Source organism: Danio aesculapii, chromosome 1 (assembly GCF_903798145.1).
Source record: "Danio aesculapii chromosome 1, fDanAes4.1, whole genome shotgun sequence".
In the NCBI taxonomy this organism is placed as follows: domain Eukaryota; kingdom Metazoa; phylum Chordata; class Actinopteri; order Cypriniformes; family Danionidae; genus Danio; species Danio aesculapii.
The window spans coordinates 22,615,290-22,640,334 of NC_079435.1; the positions used below are offsets into that span (position 1 = coordinate 22,615,290).

Consider the following 25,045-nt stretch of genomic DNA (forward strand, 5'->3'; position numbering starts at 1 on the left):
TACCCAAATATCGAAATTTACTCACTATTTAACTCACTCTCAAGTGGTGAACCTTTGAGTTTCTTTATGTTCAACACAATGAAAGATATTTGAAGAAAGAGTCTGTGGAGGCCATTTGAGTACAGTGAACTCATTGTCATGTTCAAGAAAACAGTCAGAGATGATTCACGTTTTGACATGACACGTTATCGTGCTAGAAGTAGCTATCAGAGGATGGGTACACACATTGACACAATGATCAATTGGTACTAATGGGCCCAAAGTGTGCCAAGAAAATATCCCCCACACCATTACACCATCACCATTAGCCTGAACCGTTGATATAAGGCAGGATTGATCCATGCTTGTTGATGCCAAATTCTGACCCTACCATCCGAATGCCACAGCAGAAATCGAGGCTCATCAGACCAGGCACCTTTTTACCAATCTTCTATTGTCCGATTTCACTTAAATCACCTTTCTTCCCCATTCTGATGCTCTGCTTGAACTGCAGCAGATTGTCTTGTCCATGTCTACATGCCTAAATACATTGAGTTGCTGCCATGTGATTGGCTGATTAGAAATTTGTGAAATATTAGAAATAATATAAATATTAATATATATATATATAAAAAAAAACACTAGAACGGTGTTATATATTTAGCTGGTTTATGTATGTACATTATGACAAATGTTTCAAAGAATGTAAATTCCAAAGAAATAAGCAATTTTAACTAGTGACATTATATAACCTTGATATAGATAAAAATTGACAAGGACAACAAGACATCATCAATTTCATTCTATTTAATACAAGTCAATGGCTACCATTTCCATCATTTTGCAAAATATCTTCTTTTATGTTGAACAGAAGAGACAAATCAAATGTAATCAACACAGATTGATTACAGTTAAGTCTTTCCGAATCCTGCAACATCTGCCTGCACATGTGCTGGAAATCCCAGTCATTAAGATCTGAGCAGCCCAGTTGTATACAGTACTATAATCTCAAGATTATACTGTATCTCAAGATTAGCAGCGGCTTCATAAAGTAAAGTCACTATGGTGTAATTTGCCATTTACTCAACACAGTTTCTGTCTCCACACCGAGGAGTGGTTTTGCATGTCTAGACTGAAAGTGGCATTTTTATTTATATATTTCTTTGCCACCACTCAGTTTGGCAAATGCTGATAACAAATACAGAGCTTCCAACGGTTATGCTGACAACATGCAGGTTGAAGTTTTCAATAAATCGCAACTGAAGCAGTGAATGCATTGACAAATTTGACAGAGCTATCTGACCGTCACAGGAGCCACAGACATACGGAGATGCAATTAATCGTTGGCTTGTTGGCATGTTCACAGATTGCCCCTCAATGCCAGCGAGTCCCGCTTGAGTAGGCAATCATACAGCAGATGTGTGGAGATTGCCATGGAGCCACTGAAGGCCTGCAGCGGCTGAGCAAATCGCAGATGCGCTGCGCGGTTCTGTCGAAGTCCTCCACACAGAAACATGCAGAGGACAGAATTAGCCACTAAAGTGATGACAAAGCGGGCGAGAGATTGACAAAACATTGGTGTGACATATATAATGAAGGAAAGGCATGCTTGGTCAACTAAGATGTTGGCCAATTCGATGTTCTGTAATCTGTAAGTGACAGCTATGTTTCTGTCAACAGACCACCATGGTTAGATGAGCAAATAGAGCACAACATTGGCACCTTCACTTTCTGCTAATCACCAGTCTTGAGGTATTTGCATGGCCGGTAGGGGATATAAGGTTTGCTTAGTCCCAATTCCCACCCATCAAAAAATAGTAGCAATGACATTAATGTCAATGTTTTTAAGCACACTGTTGATTTTTAGTGCTACAACTTTGGTGATGTTAATGTTTCTTTCACACTTTGAGATATAATTAGACATAAATGTATTTATTTATTTATTTTTTTACAGTACGTACTGGGAAGGTTTCCCCATTTTTTCTGATCTTATTCGTAAACACTATTTTTCAGAGAAAGTTGCTAAAGGAGAAACAATTTGTTGTTAAAGATTGCTAAATAATGCTGTGATGTCATTGCATGATGACATTATTGCGTAATCGCAACTCAAAACTGAATATGTAATACACAAAATAATTAATCAATTCTCTCAAATTGACTAGCAATCTCAATATATATATATATATATATATATATATATATATATATATATATATATATATATATATATATATATATATTATTTGAAATCTGTTCATTAAGATTTACCAATCCATCCATCCACCTCTCTCTCTCTCTCTCTCTGTAGCCAATATAAAATAGTGCATAATTTTAAAAACATTGAAGTCACATGAAATACGGTCAAACATCCAGTTAAATAACATATTAGTTTTCCAAGGATCAGAAAAGCCATGTGAATAAAAACTATATTTTTTGAGTATTGAATAAATGGAATCACTTTATAAACCACAGCCAGTCACAAACAAGAACAGTTCATATTAATTCCAATGGATGCTAATGTTTTCACAGCTGTAGTGAAAGCTGAGCAAACAGTGAACTAAAAAGTCATTACTATGGAAATTAAATATTGTCTAGTCTCCTCGCATTTGTTCAAATTCACACTCCATACACACACTTCATGAGTTTCCATCATTTTTATTTGCTTGCTTTCCTGCAAGACTGTAAGCCATATAGCACAGGCTTATTAATTCAATAATACACTGTACATTCAGCCCACTATTTATTATATTAAAATGTAATGAAATAAGAGGGAAGGGTCTGGATAAATTTTTTTTCACACAGGCGGTCACACAAAATGTATACAAACATTAACATGAAATTAATGTTATTACCAGGCGAAAACAGTAAAGTATCTCAGATGACCACTAGTGACAGGTTCACTAAAAACACAATAATAACAGTTAGAAACATGTTACTGTACATTGCTTTTCTGCAAAGAAAAACAAGAGCAGAGCCTCCCATTCACTACCTTTCTGATTAACAAGTTCTTTTTTTTTTTTAAAGAAATTCAAAGATAAGACATAAAAACCACCCTGTTTTCCATTCGCCTGCTGCATAACAAATGATATCACCCACGCGCTGTCACCTTCCATTCATTATTAGTGGCTGCCTGTCTTTGTTACTATCAGAATTCAGTCTGACTTCACATTGTATATTCTTAGACCTTCGAACAAAAGAAATATTGTTCTCAGAAAGCAGAATTTCCCCAGCTCTCCACGCATGCATTTATTTCAGTTTTTATTAGTTTCAAATGACTGTAAATCGGTCTCCAAGCTTTCTGTTGAGGTTCATTAAGTTTTTTTGTCTTCATTATTCATTCAATTTAGCCAGGCTTCCAGGCAAATATCATGAAAATGATGGCAAATTTAAAACTATATTACATTTTCTCCTAAGAACATTAAATTAATACTGACTGTGAGCCTTAAATTACTTTTAAGGATATGTTGTTTGTGAATGTGTCTCAAAGGCAGATTTAATGGCTGTCTATAATGTGCTGTATTTCAGATTGAACACCTTATTCCTCAGTCACACGTCTATTTTTTTTTAATATAGTTTTACATATTTAACAAACTGCTTTTGCATTTTTAAATATGCATTTTGCTTCACAACAAACAATACAAACACTCATTTGCTAAGAGTGGTGATATATTATAAATAATGGAATGTACAACAAGCGAGAACAGATCTGATTGATCATTGAGTTTCTACATGCCCGGTGACCTTTCAGAGAAATAACCTTTGCAAAACATTTGAAATTCATATTAAATATATAAGAATTTTTTATTTAACTGTTGGGAAGCAAATAGTTGGATCAACTAGCAAATAGTTGACCTGTCACAGCCATTTGATAATAAATAGCTTATTACGGTATTAGTGAAGGAAAAAGTAAATAAAATAAATAAATAAAACATATTTAATGTCATATCTTGCTCTTTGTTCTCAGAAGACATAATGTGAAACAATCTACTTTTATTGACATTGGTCTATTTGACCAACTTCTATAAGCTATTTTTTAAACTTTATTATTTACATGTATACAATATTTACGATTTATACTTGTACTATATTATTTTAACCATTTAACTTAATTTATTTAGTAAATATAGTTAATTTTAATAAACAATTATTTAAATATTGCATCACTTGTTTCTATTGTCTGCATTGCATACTTTTCTTCCTTTTTGTAATCTTATATAACACCGATTTAAATGTTCCCAGCTGTAAATTCTTCAAATTTAAAGCAGTGCGCCGAATGTGTAAATCTCAGACAACATTTCACTGTACCATAAATTTCAATAATGATGCTCATTTACATTTGACTCCCAGCATCTGTGCCTGCTTGTAATGTGAAAATACCCATTAAGCCTGATTTATTAAAACTGGCCTGTTTTGCCTCTCCTGTGCATTTTGCCTTGACTGACGTTAAGCATTTTCTCTTAGGATTACAGAGTGAACATATTCCTCCGGCAGCAGTGGAACGACCCCCGGTTAGCTTACAGCGAATACCCGGATGACTCTCTGGACCTGGATCCCTCTATGTTGGACTCCATTTGGAAGCCTGATCTGTTCTTTGCCAATGAGAAGGGAGCACATTTCCATGAGGTCACCACTGACAACAAGCTCTTGAGAATATTCAAAAATGGAAACGTCCTCTATTCAATCAGGTGAGATTCCACAGTCATATGCATCTAAAATCATGTTGTAGTATAACCAAAGTAAACAGTAGCTGTGTTTTAATCAAATTAACTGATTTTAGTAAAATAGGCTGGACCTCAAACTAAACCCAATAGACACCTTGATGATAAAAAAAGTAAAAAATTTGTCAAAAATGCTAATTGATTTGATGTCAAAACCTTGACGTCTATTTGGCTTCCACACATTGACGCCCTTTAGACCACAAAAATAACGACACAAAAAGCATAAGAACATAGGAAATGTTTCATTCATCTGAAATCTTTGATTCCAAATTTACATTGGACTTTGTAAATTGCTACAGTACCCTGCATACAAACTACCCTTAGGTAAAAATGACATCTAATTGACATCGGCATTGAGAATTGATTACAGACCAGTCTTATATTAATAGCTATAATGATGCAATTAGATGATTGAAATGTGCAAAATACAGGTGAGCTGGATTGGTTTACAGGTCATAGGACTGAGAATGAAGAGGCGAGTAAGTGGATATCGAGAAGCTCCCAATAAGATCTAAATTAGCTTTGGAGTTCTATTACAGTCACATCATTAAACCCCCTTTGAGATTAAAGGGTTCCCTAGTTGGTTTTGGGGGCGGGCACTAAATGTCTATACTATGTATTGACAGTGTATTAAGGTAGGATTTCAGATATTAAATGTATACATAATTTACCAATTACTAATAACTTCGAAATCTACATGTGATGCTTTAAGCTGTTCTCATACGTTCATGTTCTCAAACTCAAAATTATTTATTTATCTTTCAGCACAATCAATGCTTAATCTCATCATCTAAATTAATCTGTCGGTCATGTGGTACAAGTCAGAATCTCATAATGACAATATGATGCAAATGCAGCTACGCAAATAATAAATTAAGTATGACTTGATTTTGAACGTCATGCAATATGTTGAATTACAGCTGATTTGTGAAACAAAACTAGCCCACCAACCGCTGACTCGGTGCATCCAAAACCGCATATTACTCAAGTGGGTACTACAATTGAATATGAATTTGACTTCATGACTATTAGGAAAATATGTTCTATATATGAACGGGAGAAGTGGAATGAGATTCAGAAGAACTGTCTGCCGTTTATCATCATAACATGATACTTATGTCAATTCACTCACATTCATAAATTCCCTCATATGGCCTCAAGGAAAAGTAAAGTGTCCACTGAATGGGCTCTTCAGAATCTCTCTGGTAGTAGCACTGTGGGTCGTTTTTCCAATATTATATATTCAGACATGCGGCTTGGCTCACATACTGTTTTTCACATACTATATACTGTAGTTACTATGCAAAATGTGTGACTCATTGGATTGGGTGGAACGAATGTTAATTTACAGAGCGGCAAAACAAACTTAAAATGCAAATGTTTATAAATGGAAGATATTTGGCACATACTTTTGATTAGGTATAGAGCGATGGCCTATGAAAATAAGTCCTACACTAGTATCTGAAAATATTTCACATTCACAATTGTATACAAACCCTACACTGTAGTAGGGATGTATGTGATTTCAGACGTCTTTACATTTACTATTCAGAATTTGTGACTCATTGGATTAGGTGAACCAAATGTCAATTTACAGAGCGGCAAAACAAACTTAAAATGTAAATGTTGGTAAAAGGAAGATATTTGACACATACTTTTGAGTAGGTAAAGGGGCATGGCCTATGAAAATTACTCCTACACTAGTATCTAGTACTAGTAAAATGGTAGCATCAATCCAAAATCCTGTGTTGGCTTAAATAATTGTTTAAAAAAAGTTACACTTTCAATTAAAACATTTTGGATGGTTCACCCAAATAAGAATTTACTCATCTTTCACTTGTTCCGAACCAGTCTGATTTATTATTATTATTATTATTATTATTTTTTTACTGTTGAACAAAAAGGAAGATATACTAACAAATGTTGGGGGGAAAACCAAGATTGATTTCCAAAGTGTGTTTCGTTACTATAAATGTCAGTGGCTTCTTCTTTCCAACATTCTTCAGAGTATTTTGTTTTGTGTTCAACTGAAGAAATAAATGTGTAAAGGTTGAGAACCACTTGAGTTTGAGTTTTCATTTTTGGATGAACTACCATTTTAATATAATTTTCCTTTCAACCCTAAAAAAACCAACCCATCACTAAATGTAAGAATAACCAGAATGTCATTCAGCACCAGTCATGACAGAGCAGACAATATCAATGTGGCAGGGTGAAGGGTAGAAAGGAAATGCTGGAGTTAATAGTGAGGGGCAAATTATGTCAGGCTTTTGAGTAGATATGACAGAAAGCTGCGCAGATGTGAAACGACAGAGGATTCACTCTAACTGAAATCCACGTGGTTCCCTGAGGGAGAAGGAGTGTAATTAAAACATGGCCAATCTGCGGCTGTCAGACTCGTCTCTGCTCTGCTTTAAAGGCCCCCGTTCAGAAAAATCCCACCACTCAAGCAGCTTCCGATTCTCACAAACCTCTACTTTGATTCCTTTCTTTATCTGAGCCGTGAATTTGTGCATAACACATTCAGAGAACGTACCCTGAATTGCATTTACATTTACAATTTTTCCACCAAGGGAAAAAAGCCCAAACCGTATTACATTTACATTTCACATTTCTATTTATTCATTTAGCAGACACTTTTATCCAAAGCCACAAACAATTGAGAATAGTAAAAGCATCAGAATGTAACACCACACTCCAATAATAATAATAATAATAATAATTCAATGTTTAAACTTCTTGAGCTTTTTGGGGACAACTTAATCATTTTATGATGGAAAAAACATGAAGGAATTTTGTGGAACCCACCTTTTTGGTGCAGTGACAAATATCAGTTAGCTTAGCAGTATGTGACTTATTTATTTCTTTGAACTAGTTTTATGTTTATTTAATATATTTTTGGAAATAACCAAAAAAACCATTGAGTCAAAATTATAGATTTTTCTTTTATGCCAAAAACCCTTAAAATATCTAATGAAAATTCAGTTTCATTAAAATATTTTGCTAATTTCGTCCCATGAATATATCAAAACTAAATTTTTTTGATCAGTAATATACATTGTGCATATTTTTATTCAACATGTCATGCGGCACAGCGGCTCAGTGGGCTTTACTGTCACCTCACCACAAGAAGGTCCACATGAAAACACAAAAATTCACTGTGATGCACTGTTAAGGTCATGCTAAACCAACAGGCAGCGATAAAAGCCTTTTATGCTGGCTTCACACTAAAACCAGAGCGAAGTATTTGCACTGGTGAGTTACAAAGTAAATGCTAACACCCAAACAGAGGCAAATTACCGTCTCACTGCATGAATAATGTGGAATGCGGGATGCTTTTGTCATGAACAGGCAGAATTATTTTCAATCAAGTCTACCACATTTGGTGTAAATCCAGCATTAGAATAAAGCAGTGTTGGCCAATCAGAAAGGAGAGGGTCTTTAGGTCACAAGACCACACGGTGATACTGCGTTTCAACACTGTGACTCAACTGATACTGCCTTTTTGTCTAGACAAATGGCCAAACTGCATAGAAAAAAAAATGTGTTCATGGGAACAGGGCCTAAATTGGCTATAGTATTTGAAAGTGTGTTAATGAGGCGTTTCTCAGCACTAAGGGTTGCATGAGTACTGGTATACTTCAAACAAAGTTATTTTTTACTTTTCCTTCGGGGGGAAAAAGTAGTTTAAGGAATGATATACTATTTTTGAGTGACTGTACATTTGTACCAGCTCTGCTACTCAACCTGTTTCCAGTTCCAGTTGCTAACTTGATGTTGTTGTTTTATGGATGTTGTTTCCCTTTCTAAAATGTGTGGATATGAGATATGAATCAATTGCACGTCAAAGGCAGTGATGATCCAGAGCATGCCCACCAACTGTGTAATCAGTGTTTCCACTGATCATTTTTGAGATTTTTCAGCAGCTTAGAGTTCACCTGTGGCAAATTCTGTTGATTGGACATGATTTGAAAAGGCATACACCTGTCTATATTAGCCCCCAGGGTTGACTGTGCATGTCCAAGCACAAACCAAGCATGAAGACAAAGGAATTGTCTGTAGACCTCCGAGACAGGATTGTCTCAAGGCACAAGCCTGGGGAAGGTTACAGAAAAAGTTCTGCTGTTCTGAAAGTTCTAATGAGCACAGTGGCCTCCATCATCCTTAAGTGACAGATGTTTGGAACCACCAGGACTCTTCCTAGAGCTGGCCGGCCATCTCAGCTAAGTGATCGGGGAAGAAGGTTCTTAGTCAGAGAGGTAATCAATAACACTATAATCACTCTGTCTGAGCTCTAGTGTTCTTCTTTGGATAGAGGAGAACTTTACAGAAGGACAACCATCTGTGCAGCAATCCACCAATCAGGCCTGTATGGTAGAGTGGCCAGACAGAAGCCACTCCTTGTCTGGAATTCGCCAAATGGGATCTGAAGGACTCTCAGACCATAAGAAACAAAATTCTCTAGTCTGATGAGACTAAAAATGTACTCTTTGGAGTGAATGCCAGGTGTCACGTTTGGAGAAAACCAGGCACTGCTCATCACCAGGCTAAAACCATCCCTACAGTGAAGGGTGGCAGCATCATGCTGTGGGGATGTTTTTCAGCAGCAGGAACTGGAAGACTAGTCTGGATAGAAGAAAAAGATGAATTCAGCAATGTACAGAGACATCCTGAATGAAAACCTGCTTCAGAGTGCTCTTGACCTCAGACTGGGGCGACGGTTCATCTTCCAGCAGGACAATGACCCAAAGCATACCACCAAAATATCAATGACGTGGCTTCACAACAACTCTGTGAATATCCTTGAGTGGCCCAGACAGAGGTCAGAACAAAATCCTATTGAACATCTCTGGAGATATCTGAAAATGACTGTACACCGTCGCTTTCCATACAACCTGATAGAGCCTCTTGAGGTACTGCAAAGAGGAATGGGCAAAAATTCCCAAACACAGGTGTGCCAAGCTTGTGGCATCATTTTCAAAAAGACTTGAGGCCAAAGGTGCATCAACAAAGTATTTAGCAAAGGCTGTAAATACATTTGTACATGGGATTTTTCAAAAAATTATTTTATTTTAAATTGATTTGCAACAAATTCAAAAAATCTTTTTTCACATTGACATTATGGGAATTTTGTGTAGAATTTTGAGGAAATAAAGAAATTTAATCCATTATGGAATAAGGTTGTAAGATAAAAAATGTGAAAAAGGTGAAGTGCTATGAATACTTTCCGGATACACTGTAAGTCTCAATAAAACATTTAAAAAGTACTTTTATGAGTGTTTTTGTCCAGTGTCACATAAATAAAAGAAACTTACAATGCTAAAGTAATTGAGACTTGATAAGATGAAACAAAAATAATAAGTGATTAAATAGGTACTAAAATAAAATTAGAAACAAAAGGTGTGCATACAATAACATCTATGATGTCATTTTCTCATTGGATTTTTTAGATTGACTCTGACGCTCTCGTGTCCGATGGATCTGAAGAATTTCCCCATGGATGTGCAGACGTGCATAATGCAGCTGGAGAGTTGTGAGTAATCTCGTATGACCTCTTCTCATCAGGAGCTTGTTATGTAACTCCCCCCAGCCCTCGTTTACATTTCTCCGGAAAGCAGACACTCATTTGATAATGTAGCTTCAGCATGAGGTCAGTAGCAGATTTGATGTGAAGCATGTTTGGCATTAGCATTCACCTGGTAGAGTTGTGCTAAAATTATGGGTAGGGAGGACCCTGAAGACATTCAACATGTCGCCTTAAAATATCCTCATGGAGAAATCTTGTACCATCTCTAGCCAGTAACTTGAGGACACATAGGCCGGACATGCTTTCTACAGTCTAAGTGCCTTGTATCTGGTTAAAGATTAGTGAAGCCAGTGGTCAAAGTGTTCAGCAAATCATTCCAAGAGCTTTCTGTGGACTGGAAAACATGCCACCGCTCCCTCCATCTTTCCCATGACGATTGCTCTGAGCTGGGGTCGAGGCTTTTTAACGAAAGGCCTTATGTCATGGGGAATATGTCTTCACAAATACATATTTTAGAGTGGCCATGTTCTTGTCGCCAAAAAAAAAAAAAAAAAAAAAAAAAAAAAAAAAAAGTTGTGAGTTGCTTATTGAGAGACTCCACATTACATAATTTCTAACAGAACAATTGTCTCTGTTGGAAGTTTGATCATTCGGTAGATCAGAAATGTGTATAAAAGTGCAAAAGTGTATCGGTTAATTAACAGTTGCCTGTAGCTTGCAATTCATATGTTTTACATTTAATTAGGCTTTCCTTTTGCATTATAGGAAGTTTGGGAACCTGTTCTCTGTTTTGACAACCATTACTGTTAAAAAGTGTGATGAAGTAAGCTGTATTGACATTATGAGAATTTTTTTAACTTGGGGCAATTTAGGCATTTAAGGTTAATCAGGCACTGTGGTTCATTCTGTATAGTCAATAAAAAAAGCCTCAAGGGGGCCAATAATATTGACCCCAAAATGATTAATATATATATATATTAATTATATATGTGTGTGTTTATTAAAATAAAATAAATACTTTTTTTCTTAGCTGGCCTTCCAAACAAACCACTCATCCAGTGACTTACCTAATTCAGTTGTCTGATTAAACTAATTAACCTATTTAAGCCTTTAAACTGCATTTTAAGCTGAATTTTATCATCCTGAAAAATAACTGGTAAAATATTATTAAATATTATTATATTGTGTAAAAGCAACTAAATTGATTAAAACATTTATTATTAAAAATATTGTTAATATATATTCATTATACATGATAATTATATGAAAATGATCATATTATATATGAAATAATCATTTCACAGAGAGCTAATAAATTGTAATCTGCACCATTTTCAGTATCAAAAGTTCTTGAAGCAGAGATTTAAATCATATAACGCAATTCAAAGCCTAAATAAGCAGAAAACACCTGTGAATCGCAAGCTACGGGCAACTGTTAAAATATATATTGTTGCCCAGGTTAGAATAGAATAGAATAGAATAGAATAGAATAGAATAGAATAGAATAGAATAGAATAGAATAGAATAGAACAGAATAGAACAAGCAGGTTCACCTTCCCTCTGGTAAAGTGGCACCATCAAGAGAAGCACAAGTGACACTAGAAACAGAGATAATTATATCCACCATTTCAACATCACACCATACATTTTCCGCTGCATTTGCAGCCCTGAGGATATTGTGCTGGTGAACTGCTTAATGCTTTGTGATATGATTTGTCTTCATGTTGAAGCTGTGTGCCTTTTCATTACACACTGCAATTAGCTTATTTCATGTCTGTATGTACATAGTTTAAATATACAGTGAAGAGATCAAGAGAGAAAAAAAGAAAGCCAGTTTCTTTTTACAATATTGGATTAAAACTCACATTAGTGTCACAGTGATCTTAAAATCTAAAAACTTAAATTTTGAAGCAAATGTCTGATGTGATATTGTAAAAAAAAAAAAATTCAGACAGCTTTCATAATTAACTTTGCATCTTAGAATATAATAATAATAATAATAATAATGATAATTTCTTACATTTATATAGCACTTTTCTGGACACACAAAGCACTTTACACATTGGGGGGAATCTCCTCATCCACCACCAGTGTGCAGCATCTACCTGGATAAAGTGACGGCAGTCATATTGTGGAAGACCACACACCAGCTGATTTATGGAGAAGAGACAGAGTGATGAAGCCAATTATGATATGGGGATGGTTGGGAGGCCATGATGGACAGAGGCCAGTGGGCAAATTTGGCCAGTATGCCAGGGTTAAATCCCTACTCTTTTTCGAAGGACATCCTGCGATTTTTAACGACCACGGAGAGTCCGTTTAACATCTCATTTGAAAGACAGCACTCACTGAGTCCCCTTCACTATAGTGGGGTGTTAGGACCCACACAGACCACAGGTTGAGCACCCCCTGCTGGCCTCACTAACACCACTTCTGACACCAGCCTAGCTTTCCCATGTGGTCTCCCATCCAGGTACTAACAAGGCGCAGCCCTGCTTAGCTTCAATGGGCGACCATGTGAGAGTTTCAGAGAGATAGCTGCCGGCAAGGATATAGACATTTGTCATTAAAGTACAGAACTCATTATAGTACATATTGACCTATATATATATATATATATATATATATATATATATATATATATATATATATATATATATATATATATATATATATATATATATATATATACACACACACACACACACACACACATATATACACATATACATTTATATATATATATATATATATATAAATATATATGTATATATAGTTATATGTCAATAACTATGTACTTATACAAATTTCATTGATTGGTATACTTTAGTAAATGTGCTTATGCTTTATTGAAAAAAATATTGTTGCTATTAAGGCTAAAAGTGTTTGAGGCTTGGTTAAAGTGACAGTTCACCTTAAAATGAATTCCTTTCTTTGGTTGAATGCAAAACAAGGTATTACTACTACTTACTATGGAGATTGATGTCTGTTTTATCCACATCATTCTTCAGTGTATCTTGCTTTTTGGGTACAAAAAAGAAAAACTCAAACAGGATTGGAGCAAAATTATTTTTGGATGAACTTTGGATGAATCTTTTTAAGTCATTCGAGTGTAAAGAAAATCATACCTACCAAATTGATTAAATAAAACATAGTATTTAAAATGTTATTACATAATAGGTGATGAGACTTGATATAAAATGGTCATGAATATTCTTTAAATATTGGTGAGAAATTGTTTCTTTTAATGTCAAATTTTAACAGTTGAGTTAGTATTATTAGCAATGGAATGAAAAACGTTGTGAAATTAGCCACTCTGAAACTGACAAATCTAAACGTTTCTCTTGCTCTTTCATCTAGTTGGTTACACAATGAATGACCTGATCTTTGAGTGGCAAGAAAAGGGACCAGTGCAGGTGGCTGATGGACTGACCCTTCCACAGTTCATCCTCAAAGACGAGTCTGATTTAAGATACTGCACCAAGCACTACAACACAGGTAATTTCCAAAGCTTGCCATTCAACAACATGCAAACAATTAACTGTTCAACTGCATATACTCAAAAACGTGTTCAATGATGTTTCTTAGTCTAAATGCAAATTAAATGTAGATTATTTCATGCTTTCAGAAGGCATTAATTCACAACTCATATGCATGGCACCATTCATGGTTTTCAAGTATGTGAGGGTGTCACATTGGCATCTGGCAAATTTGGCAAGCTTCGACCATGTCACAGATCATTTCCATACAAATGAAAAAACATATAATGTACAGTTAAGGGTTTTTTCTTTATTTTTGCTCTACTAAGCATGATTGTGTGATATAATAATATTTCATTTGACTGTTTTTCTTTTAAACATGCGGGGTCATGTGTGTTTTGGGTTAAAACTAAGGAGTTAAGAACTACTCCTTTTGTGGGATGGAAGATTTACTATGTAAAATGTTTATAATTATTTTCTAAATGTCAATACTTTTTTTAAATGACATTGTTTCCATTAACCAATGTTAAACAACAAAAATACATAATTACTATAAGTAAAAAAGTCCAAAAATCAACATTGATGGATGTAGGTGTTCATCAAAGAGGATATATAGGCATTTTATGCAAGCATTAATGTTAAAAAGCCCTTATACTTGAACAAAACCACACATGGAGGCAAAATATGTGATTTTAACAGTGGAACTGTCAACACAGGCTTTAACAACATACATCTGGCTGCAGTTTGTAGTTAAAATGAACACTTCGGGACTGTATTATGACAACTTTTGTTTCTTGGTCATATTAATAAAATGTACAGGGATATACAAGTCAACAAATAAGATATTATTTTCATGCAGTTCATTGCAAAACAACAAATAAATACCACAGAACAACTTAAAGATGACTTTAGGTTTGTAATCAAATATACATTTGCCCCATTTACTGTATCTATATCTATAAGGGCATTTTTTGCTGTGGTCAGTTTGCTCAGTAGCTCCCTTTGTACAATGTTGTACTTGTGATGCAAATTACTCTGCTTTGAGTTCAGTGATTACAGATCCACAAAAGAGAAAAAGCAATGCAAAATCAAGGTAAATCTACTCACTTTGCTCATGCGTTTGTTTTTGAAAACTACTAGTTTGGTTTAAGGAAGGATTTAGGTCAGTGCTTTTGATCTGTCTAACAATCCCTGTCATCTTATTGACATGTACAAGAAGGATGTGTATATGAAATGTACAACTTAACTTACCCCAAGTAATTTTCATATTTGCAAAAAATATAGATAGCACCCTCTAGTGGATATGTCATCTAAAGCATGCATAAAAATGTACCCAGAGCAACCAATGGATGGACAGATCAATTTTTGTGTTGTGCAATGCAATAGAGCATCTAGGGGTGAACAAAAAAAAAAGAAAGAAAAACTCAAGGCAGTATGTATAAAGCATTGTTTCCCAACCCTTTTCCAGGAGGCACACCAACAGTACATATTTTGGATGTCTCCCATATCTGACACATGTTTTGATGAGCTCATTCAGGTGTGTTTGATTAGGGAGAGGTTAAAAATGTGTACTGCTGGTGTGCCTTCAGGAACAGGGTTGAAAAACACTGGTATAAAGATGATTATCTCACAGTTCTCTGTAAATGCAAAAATATGGAAGTTTTGCGAATAGTTTGTGCTATTACAGAACTGCCTGAAAAACCATCTCATGTGAGCACTAACACTTTTGCGATACATACAAAAGTCACATTTTCAATTTGTGCAATTCGAAGAATATTGAAACACAGTTTGCGAGAAATAAAAGAGAATGAAAAAAGCAATCCAACAGAATGCATTTAAAATCATGCTTCAATGAGATGCAGTGTTAAGGAGCAGCTTAACTGATAACAGAAAAAGCTTGTTATGACAGATCTCTGTGTCTCAATTATGCAGCGAACGCCTGACCTCATAATTGCTGACATATAAATATCAAGTGTGTGGAAAACACTTCAGTGAGGAAAGTCCTGTCAGTCAGTGTTTCCTGCCTATGATTTTCTATTCGCTAATCATTTTATATAACGCATTAAATGTAGTGGACCATAAAGCAATCACAAAACTTAAATTTAGAAATCGTAATCTTCAACCAGCAGGATAACTGGACCAAACATTATGCTGTAAGACTTCTGAGAACTACAGAGGATTTTTATTTTTAAAAACAGACAAAATCCGGCTGAGCAATGTCAATGTCAACAGTGACTGGAGTATTATGGTACATATATACTGTACGCGCCATCCCATTAAATCTATCTTTAAGAGATTAAGTTCTCAATACCCTGGTCAGATGTAATTGGATAAATCAGTAAGCCTTTTATTTTGCCTTTCATATTTAAGCTTATGCATTACAGTGCTATCGGTTCATACACTGAAATTATCTGACACGGTCCCGAGTGACGAGGCGGTAATGACCTTTTTTCTCTGTGTGTTTTTTTTTTTTTTTGCCTAAGAGCGACTATGTGACACTATGAATGACAGATGCTGGTGGGTCAAGGTCAGGCAGCCTCAAACAATTGTCCACAGTGAGTGATGACAAAATGAGAGAGAGATGTCCACCATATAAGACCAGAGAGGCAGGAGAAAATGGTAAACCGCGGTGGGGGGTAAGAAAGGAATAAGGAATGGGTGGTCAGGCTCCCCTAGATTCAAAGGTCTCTCTTTTTTTATGTAAATCTCTTGACAGTTGATGACCGAATAATTCTATAGGGAACTACACATCAGTCACATTATTCCCAGGACTGTTTTAAAATTTCAGACTCAGTAATTGAATCAATATTGGCTCATATATTGATATTGATCGTCTTGAAAGGTGAGCGTCCAAATGAAAGGTAAAACAATTACAAAGCGCCAAGCTGTCAATAGCTTCGAAGGGATTTCGATATACTAATTTGATTTAATTCATGCATAAGTAATTGTTAGGCTAAATAAAATATGGGTAGCCTTGCATATTCCAAACTGCAAAAGTCTGTATAAATCAAATGGTTTACAAAATGAATCCAGACAAATAAGCAAATGGTAATATACATTTGGTAAGAAACACGCACGTGTGTGTGTGTGCGTGTGTGTGTGTGTGTGTGTGTGTGCGTGTGTGTGTGTGTGTGTGTTTAGCCTGCAAATAAAAGCTATTGCACAACAACTTTTTCAGAAAAAGCAGCTTTAGAAGGCGACTTGGGAAACTGAGCTGTTGTTTTAATTTAATGCTGCTTTATTTAAGCCAGGAGAGCACATAGTGCTGAAATATGGTCAAACTGCCTAGTCAGAACAGACAAAATCATTAAATCGGAGCTAACAAAATGACTTGTTTTCTGTTCCCCACAGTATGTGATGTAGCTTCTGAATTCAACTGTGCCTCAAATTTTTTACATCAGGGGTCTTACACCTTTTTTTTTCTTAGGATGCAATATAACATGCAGTTAGAAATTAGAAATGAGCAGCTATTTTTATGAAAGGGTTTGGATATACATTTGTAGACGTTTCCATTTCAGGTGCAAAAATGATTGATAAGTATATATTTATATATACTTACAGTATACATTCACCGGCCTCTTTATTAGGTACACCTTACTAGTACCGGGTTGGACCCCCTTTTGCCCTCAGAACTGCCTTAATCCTTCGTGGCATAGATTCAACAAGGTACTGGAAATATTCCTCAGAGATTTTGGTCCATATTGACATGATAGCATCACACAGTTGCTGCAGATTTGTGCACATCCATCATGCGAATCTTCCATTCAGCCATATCCCAAAGGTGCTCCAGTCTGAGATGATTCACACTTTATGACATGGTGCGTTCTCCTGCTGGAAGTAGCCATCAGAAGATGAGTACACTGTGGTCATAAAGTGATGAACATGGTCAGCAACAATGCTCAGGTAGGCTGTGGCGTTGACACGATGATCAATTGGTACTAATGGGCCCAAAGTGTACCAAGAAAATATCCCCCACACCATTACTCCGCCACCATCAGCCTGAACTGTTGATACAAGGCAGGATGGATCCATGCTTTCATGTTGTTGATGCCCAATTCTGACCCTACCATTTGCATGTCACAGCAGAAATCTAGACTCATCAGACCAGGCAACTTTATCTAATCTTGTCAAATTTTGGTGAGTATGTGTGAATTTTAGCTTTAGTTTCTTTTTCTTAGCTGACAAGAGTTGCACCCAGTGTGGTCTTCTGCTGCTAGCCTATCCTCCTCAAAATTGGACGTGTTGTGCATTCAGAGATTCTCTTGTGCATACCTCGGTTGTAACGAGTGATTATTTGAGTTGCTGTTGCCTTTCTATTAGCTCGAACCAGTCTGGCCATTCTCCTCTGACATCAACAAGACATTTGCACCTACAGAACTGCTGCTCACTGGATGTTATTTATTTTTCAGACCATTCACTGTAAACCCGAGACGGTTGTGTGTGAAAATGCCAGTAGATCAGTAGTTTCTGAAATACTCCATACCAATAAACAGGTCACGTTTAAAGTCACTTAAATCACCTTTCTTCCACATTCTGATGCTCGGTTTGAACTGCAGTAGATTGTCTTGATCATGTCTACATGTTTAAATGCATTAAGTTGCTGGTATGTGATTGGCTGATTAGAAATTTTCATTAACGAGCAGTTGGACAGGTGTACCTAATAAAGTGGCTTTTCGAGTGTATAGTTATATATTTTAAGTATATATTCACACACTGTAAATGAATAGTGCAAGATGATTTGTTCAAGTTAGTTGTAGCCACTGGAAATGAATGAATGAATGTTTTGATTTTTGCATATTGATTAGCAAGCCACATTATTTTGCTCTTGGTAGATTGCATTTGGGCATTATGAAAATGAGCTGCTGTTTGTGTTCTTTACTTTCACCTTGCCAGTAGAAATACTATTTCTAGCCATATCTGCACTCTTATGGACTGCAGTCTCACAGGAATTTTCCCTGAATACTATAATAATATACGTCAACGTAGTGATTTTAATTTGGAGCATTACAACTGCAGTTTAGTACCACACACACACACACACACACACACACACACACAAACACACACACACACGCACACACACACACACACACACACACACAATAGAACAGTGTCTTAGTTTGGCTCACAATGAAATTAAATGGATCTGTTTTTGTGTTTACAGTCATGCTTACAGAGGTATTCGCCATTGCTGACTTGTATACAACACACTCATCTCTTAATTCACTTTCCTAACCTACATCTGTGCTTGACTCAAAAATCACTTAATGTCCCAATGCCTCTGTTACAAAAGAAATCAATAACTCAATACTTGACAGATAGCTAGTTTCAAGCCCCTGACAGGCCGCATATTTGTCAGTCTGTCAGATCATGAGAATATACCACACTTCCTTCATGCTGCCATTACATGTGGCTAACATGAGCAGGCACTGTCAGATAATCAAGCCAAATAACAATCAATCTCCCTTTATGTGAAGAGACACTTCTCTACAAGCATGTTTCCTCGTGAAGTGATTGTATAAGTGAAATGCCACCCCTGAAATTTACCCAGGGGCCTTTTTTTCCGATCGCATTACTCATACAAGCAGCCCTTGCTGACCTTGTGATTTTTATACCGACGGGTACAATATAGATGCTAAAAATCAAAGTAGCCTTCAAACACCACAATGACATTTCACTTTCAGCATCGGGCTCATTAACACTTCTTTAAATGCGTTTCTGGGCTCTACAGTGTGACAGGATGGACACAGGGCCTTCTGCATGATCGCTCACACATTTCCTCATCAAGCAGACAAGACTTCCTGCTCTGCCGTGTGGTTCTGCTCCCCGCATCTTCCATCAGTTGAGTCATGAGGGATGTGAAATAAGCACATGGCACAGCTTTAGTGATGTCACAGTGGGTTTTCATCCTGGAGCTAATGCAGAACAAGCCCGTCAGTGAAAGGATGGAGGCTCCTTTGGGTTTCCGAAATATGTAAATTAAGCAACGTGCTTAAAAATTAATCTCTGCCACAGCTTCAAAAATAAGCATCTTTTGGCAGGTACTAGTCTTGATTTTGTTGCTGTACAAACAGTAAAAATCAAAAGTTATTTATTTTAAACACTACAGTAAAGTGCTTAAATTAATCAGCGGCGGTAATTAAATGCTTGCCATGGAAATACTAATACTAAAACAACTATGATAATATAAACAAATTACTATACGGTATATTCAACCTGATCTCACGAGGAAATGTAACTATTTTACATTTTGTCAGTTTAGTGGCTAACACTTTGTACAAATTCGAGTTCAGTTATATGAAAACGTACAATTTTAAAAAGGAGGCGTGGCACCAAACCCCACCCTTAAACCCAACCATCATTGGGGGATGAGCAAATCATACTAAATTGTATGAATTAGATCATACAAATTAAAACAAATTATCCACTAAATCAAAAAGTTACGAATTGTCATGAAATTGAGTTGGTATATTATATGATAATATACACTAACTGACAAAAGTCCTGTCGTCAATCCCAGTTGTAGGAGCAACAAATAATAACTTGACTTCTAGTTGATCATTTGGAAGAGTTGCAGAAGGTAGATTATTCAGATGAATCATCTGTTGAACTGAATTCTAATTATCAGAAATACCGCAGAAGACCTACTGGAACCTGCATGAACCCAAGATTCTCACAGAAATCAGTCAAGTTTGGTGAAGGAAAAATCATGGTTTGGGGCTACATTCAGTATGGGGGCATACGAGAGATCTACAGAGATTATGGCAACATCAATAGCCTGAGGTATCAAGACATTTGAGCTGCCCATAGCGTTACAAACCACAATTTTTTTAGCAGGATAGCGCTGCTCCTTCAGCCTCTCATCAAAGTTCCTTAAAGCAAAGATGGTCAAGGTGCTCCAGGATTGGCCAGTCTAGTCACCAGTCATGAACATTATTAAGCATGTCTGGGGTAAGATGGAGGAGGCATTGAAGATGAATCCAAAGAATCTTGATGAAGGCTTGAAGAACACTTTCTCTGCCATTCTAGATGTCTTTATTAATAAGTTATTTGAGTCATCGCAGAGATGTGTGGATGCAGTCCTCCAAGCTCATGTGAATCATACACAATACTAATTCTTTTTCCACTGCACCATGACTTTATATTCTATATACATTATTTTTGTTAAGTGACAAGACTTGTCTAAGCGAAGTCAGACCTTACTGTCCAAATTAAATAATTTCAAATCAAGGCCTGATCATATTTTATTTTGGTAAAATAAGCATAATCTAGAGGCCTTTGCCTTTCATATAAGCCACTTCTGATGCCAAATGATCAACTAGAAGTTGAATAAAACTTGAATATGTGACAAGACTTTTGTCAGGTGGTGTACCTGCAATTAAAACTGTTTACTGTAATAAAAACCAAGATATACTACTGTGTTTATTACAGTTTGTCAATCCCCTTTAGGTAATTCTACATTACGCTGTAGCATTCATTAACAAAACATTTAAAATACTATAATATATACACAGTATAACTGCATAAATATACTTGTTACCAGTGGTGGAAAGAGTACTGAAAAATCATACTCTAGTAAAAGTTCCATAATTGCCAAAAAATGTAGTGCAAGTAAAGTAAAAATATCTGTTGTAAATAGTACTCAAAGTATGAGTAAAAAGTAGCCCTTTTAAAAGTACTCAAGAGTAGCGAGTATCACACTGGGAAAGGTTGATGCGTTTACATGTAATTTGTGCATCAGAATAAGAAAGAGTTTGTTTATTGTTCTTGTTATATGTTCACACATACGAGGAATGTGTTGCATGTCTGTGTATACGTAACATTCTGTAGTGCATTTAGTCATTGTTTAAGGCCATTTCAGTCATCAGACAGTAAACATTCGTCATCTTCTCATCCGTGACATTCAGTCTAAACAATCTCGGTCACTGCGTGTAAAGTATCTTCTTGGACACTTTTAATGCTTCCAAACAGTCTGTTGCATGTCTTAAGGTAGATCAGAATGATGCGATTTACTTTCTATGTGTGATTTGACAGGAATCACAGGACTGATTTTTCTAATTCCCAAAGACAGAAAATAATAAAGTTGTGACTGCAGGTGTGGTGAAAATAAAAGTACTGATACAGAAGAAAACCAGTCACAAATTACGAAAGGACAATTATTAAGCAAATTATAAATGTGGTTATAAATCAAGAATACAGCATTTATAGCTGCAGTTATAAACTGCTTACGTTTATTAAAGTGGAGTTAATGCTTAACAAATAATGAATTCACTAGATGCTAATGCTTAATAAATGATTCATAGAGTGTAGTTATTCTAAAGTGTTACCATGATCATTTTTTATAAGGCTCCTGTGTGTTTGTTCAGTAATATCACTTTTATGGCAAAGAATAAGTGCTTCTCCTGGTCTTTAAAGTGAAATATCTCAACATGAACAAAGGAGGCTTAGAAAAATTTTCATTTTCAATAAAAATTGCAGATGGTACCTAGAAGTTTTTGTATCTGAACTCTTCAAATGCTGCTAAAAGTTGGTCACAAATGTACCATCGAAATTCAAACAGAAGAATTTGGATTCGGACATACCTTCTCATCTTGGAATTTTAAAGCTTTTGCACTTAGCCCATCTCTTTTTTTTGTCTCCAGTTTGGCATGCCATACACACTGAGACAGTGATTTGTCAAAGAAAATGGAGCTTTTTAAAACTGCTATCCAGAAGTCTTTGCATTAGCATGGACTGTGAAAATAGAGGCTTTTGAAAATTATGCCCTATTTCTAGTCATTTGATGAAATCTTGTGTCTGTATATGCCTGATAGTTTTCAGTTTTGTTGTAGTTTTGGGTTATTTTGATTTCTTCCTTGTTGTGGGTAGGAGCTGCATGTTTTCTTTGAAGTGGTCCATTATTTTGCAGTGTTTTGGTGTGTTTCTTATTCATATTATACTTGTGCATCTCCAACAGTAACTACTGTACCCTCAATGTTAGTCCATTTAAAAAAAATCTATCTATCTATCTATCTATCTATCTATCTATCTATCTATCTATCTATACCAGGGGTGGGCAAACTCGGTCCTGGAGGGCCGGTGTCCTGCATAGTTTAGCTTCAACTCTAATCAAACACACCTGAACATGCTAATCAGTGTCTCCAAGATCACTAATTATCTATAAGCAGGTGTGTTTGATCAGAGTTGGAGCTAAACTGTGCAGGACACCGGCCCTCCAGGACCGAGTTTGCCCACCCCTGATCTATACATATCTATCTGATTCTACAACTAAATGCAAAAAGAAAGTTCAAACATTACTCATATAAAAATGTAAATAATTAGGGAAAGTGAGGGAGAAATAACACCTCTTAGGTTGTCCGGTCTGTTCTCCCCCAATCCCTTGTAATACAGCAGGACAGTTTATTTTGCTGGCTTCTTTCTTGAGCCTGCAGCGCATCCCTCTTTTGTCCTGTGAATGTTAGGTGCTGTCAGGCTCCATAACACAGACTGTCTCCCGCTTTTTGTTCTTTTCCCTTCCCGCTTCCTTCTGTTGTTGTTTCTCTCACCTCTCTAACTTAAGTCTCTAGGGGCTTTATTCTCAGGTCACCTCAACTGTAGTGTTGACAGCTCCAACCAACCAAACTCCTGAGGAGACTAGTTTGTGTGTGTGTGTGTGTGTGTGTGTGTGTGAGGGAGAGAGTTATAGGGCACGTTTCCGTGTCACGTACGCTCAGTAGAAGCAACCACTTGTTTAGGAACATAAACAAATTCAATGCATAGGCAGTTGAAGGCAAAATTATTATCCCTGCTGAGAAATTGAATTTAGATTTTAATACATTTCCCAAGTGATTGTTAACACAGCATATATATTTTCACAATATTTCTTATTATATTGTTTCTCATAGAAAGTTTATTTCTTTTAGTTGGCTGGAATGAATGCAGTTTTTTACGATTAAGCTTAATATTTTTAGCCCCCTCAAGATTTTCTTTTTAAGTTGGCTACAGAACAAAGCACTGTTATTAGATAATATTAAATAATCTAGTTAAGCTTTTAAATTGCACTTTAAGCCTAATACTAGCATCTTGTTAAATAATTAGAGAATATTATGTACAGTAATCATGGCAAAATAAATTGAAATTAGTTATTAAACTGTTATGTTTAAAAATATATTTTAAAAAAATCTATCCAGCACTTTATTAAAATTCCACATGAGGGCTAATCATTTTGCCTTCAAATGTGTATGTAATTGTATGCAAGTATTCATTTATTTAATGCTGCTCTAAATAAGTGGTTTACATGTATTTAATTCATGCATTTACTTTTTTATTTCTATTTTTATTTTTTTTTTACCCACGTCACTCAATTTTGAGAGTAGGGCAGTTTGGAATATTACCAAGCAAAAATCTCCCAGGGAGCTTGGAACAAAAGAGACAAAAATAGAGAAAGCGTCTCCTTACTTTTCAGGAAAAACAAGCCTTGCAGAAATGTGTTTTGAGAGAGGAAAAGGCTCTGTTATGGAGAACAAAAAATAAGAAAAAAAAACAGACTGCAGCTGAAAGCTTTCAGACCTTTTAAGTAGTGCTCTCTATCTTTCACGTGGATTATGCGCATCAACTTAACTGTCTGTATATATTGGCTGTCTAGAGTTGTTCACTAAGCGTATATAAAACAAACACAATCTTTTATGTTTTTAAAATGCAATACATAATATACTTTCGGTTTGTGGCATCAAACATATTTGCAGTAATGTTTTATCTATTCAGCCTCTTCAAGAATCATTTATAATAAGATGAATAAATTTGTAAGTTATATATAACATTATTCAGATGAGTAAGTTTTTTTAAAAGTATTTAAAAAAAATTTATCTAAAGTCTCAGCAAATATTTGTGAAATAAATAAGTAGAGTCAGTAAATAAGTAAATAAACAATAAGTAAATAAGAAATAAATATGTAAATAAGTAAATAAATAACTAAATTAATTAAGATTCATATATATTGTACCATACCGTATTGTACCGTATTCTATCATATCGTATCCTATCATGTCGAACACCATATCATATCATACTATATCATATCATTTCTTATATCATACCATATCATATGATACTATATCATATCATATCATTTCTTATATCATACCATATCATATCATATCATACAATATCATATCATATATCATGTCATTTCATATATCATATCATATCTCCTGGCAGAAAAAAACCAGTACATATTTTGTTAAAAATCAAACTGCATTAACAAATGTTATTGATAAACAGAGAGTGTCTGTTGATTGTCTGACTGAAAAAAAATTGGGATAAAGTATTAGAAAACTAGGAGTCTCAGTAAAAACATTTATATG

General features: G+C 35.5%; 1 protein-coding gene across 1 annotated transcript in view; it reads left to right on the forward strand.

Moving 5' to 3' along the window:
• glra3 (glycine receptor, alpha 3) overlaps nt 1-25,045 on the forward strand; it is a 96,325-nt gene that overhangs the window by 61,168 nt on the left and 10,112 nt on the right. Inside the window, exons 4-6 of the mRNA XM_056457480.1 lie at nt 4,441-4,664; nt 10,148-10,230; nt 13,585-13,722. Coding sequence (XP_056313455.1) covers nt 4,441-4,664; nt 10,148-10,230; nt 13,585-13,722 — 445 coding nt within the window. The remainder of the gene's footprint in view (nt 1-4,440; nt 4,665-10,147; nt 10,231-13,584; nt 13,723-25,045) is intronic.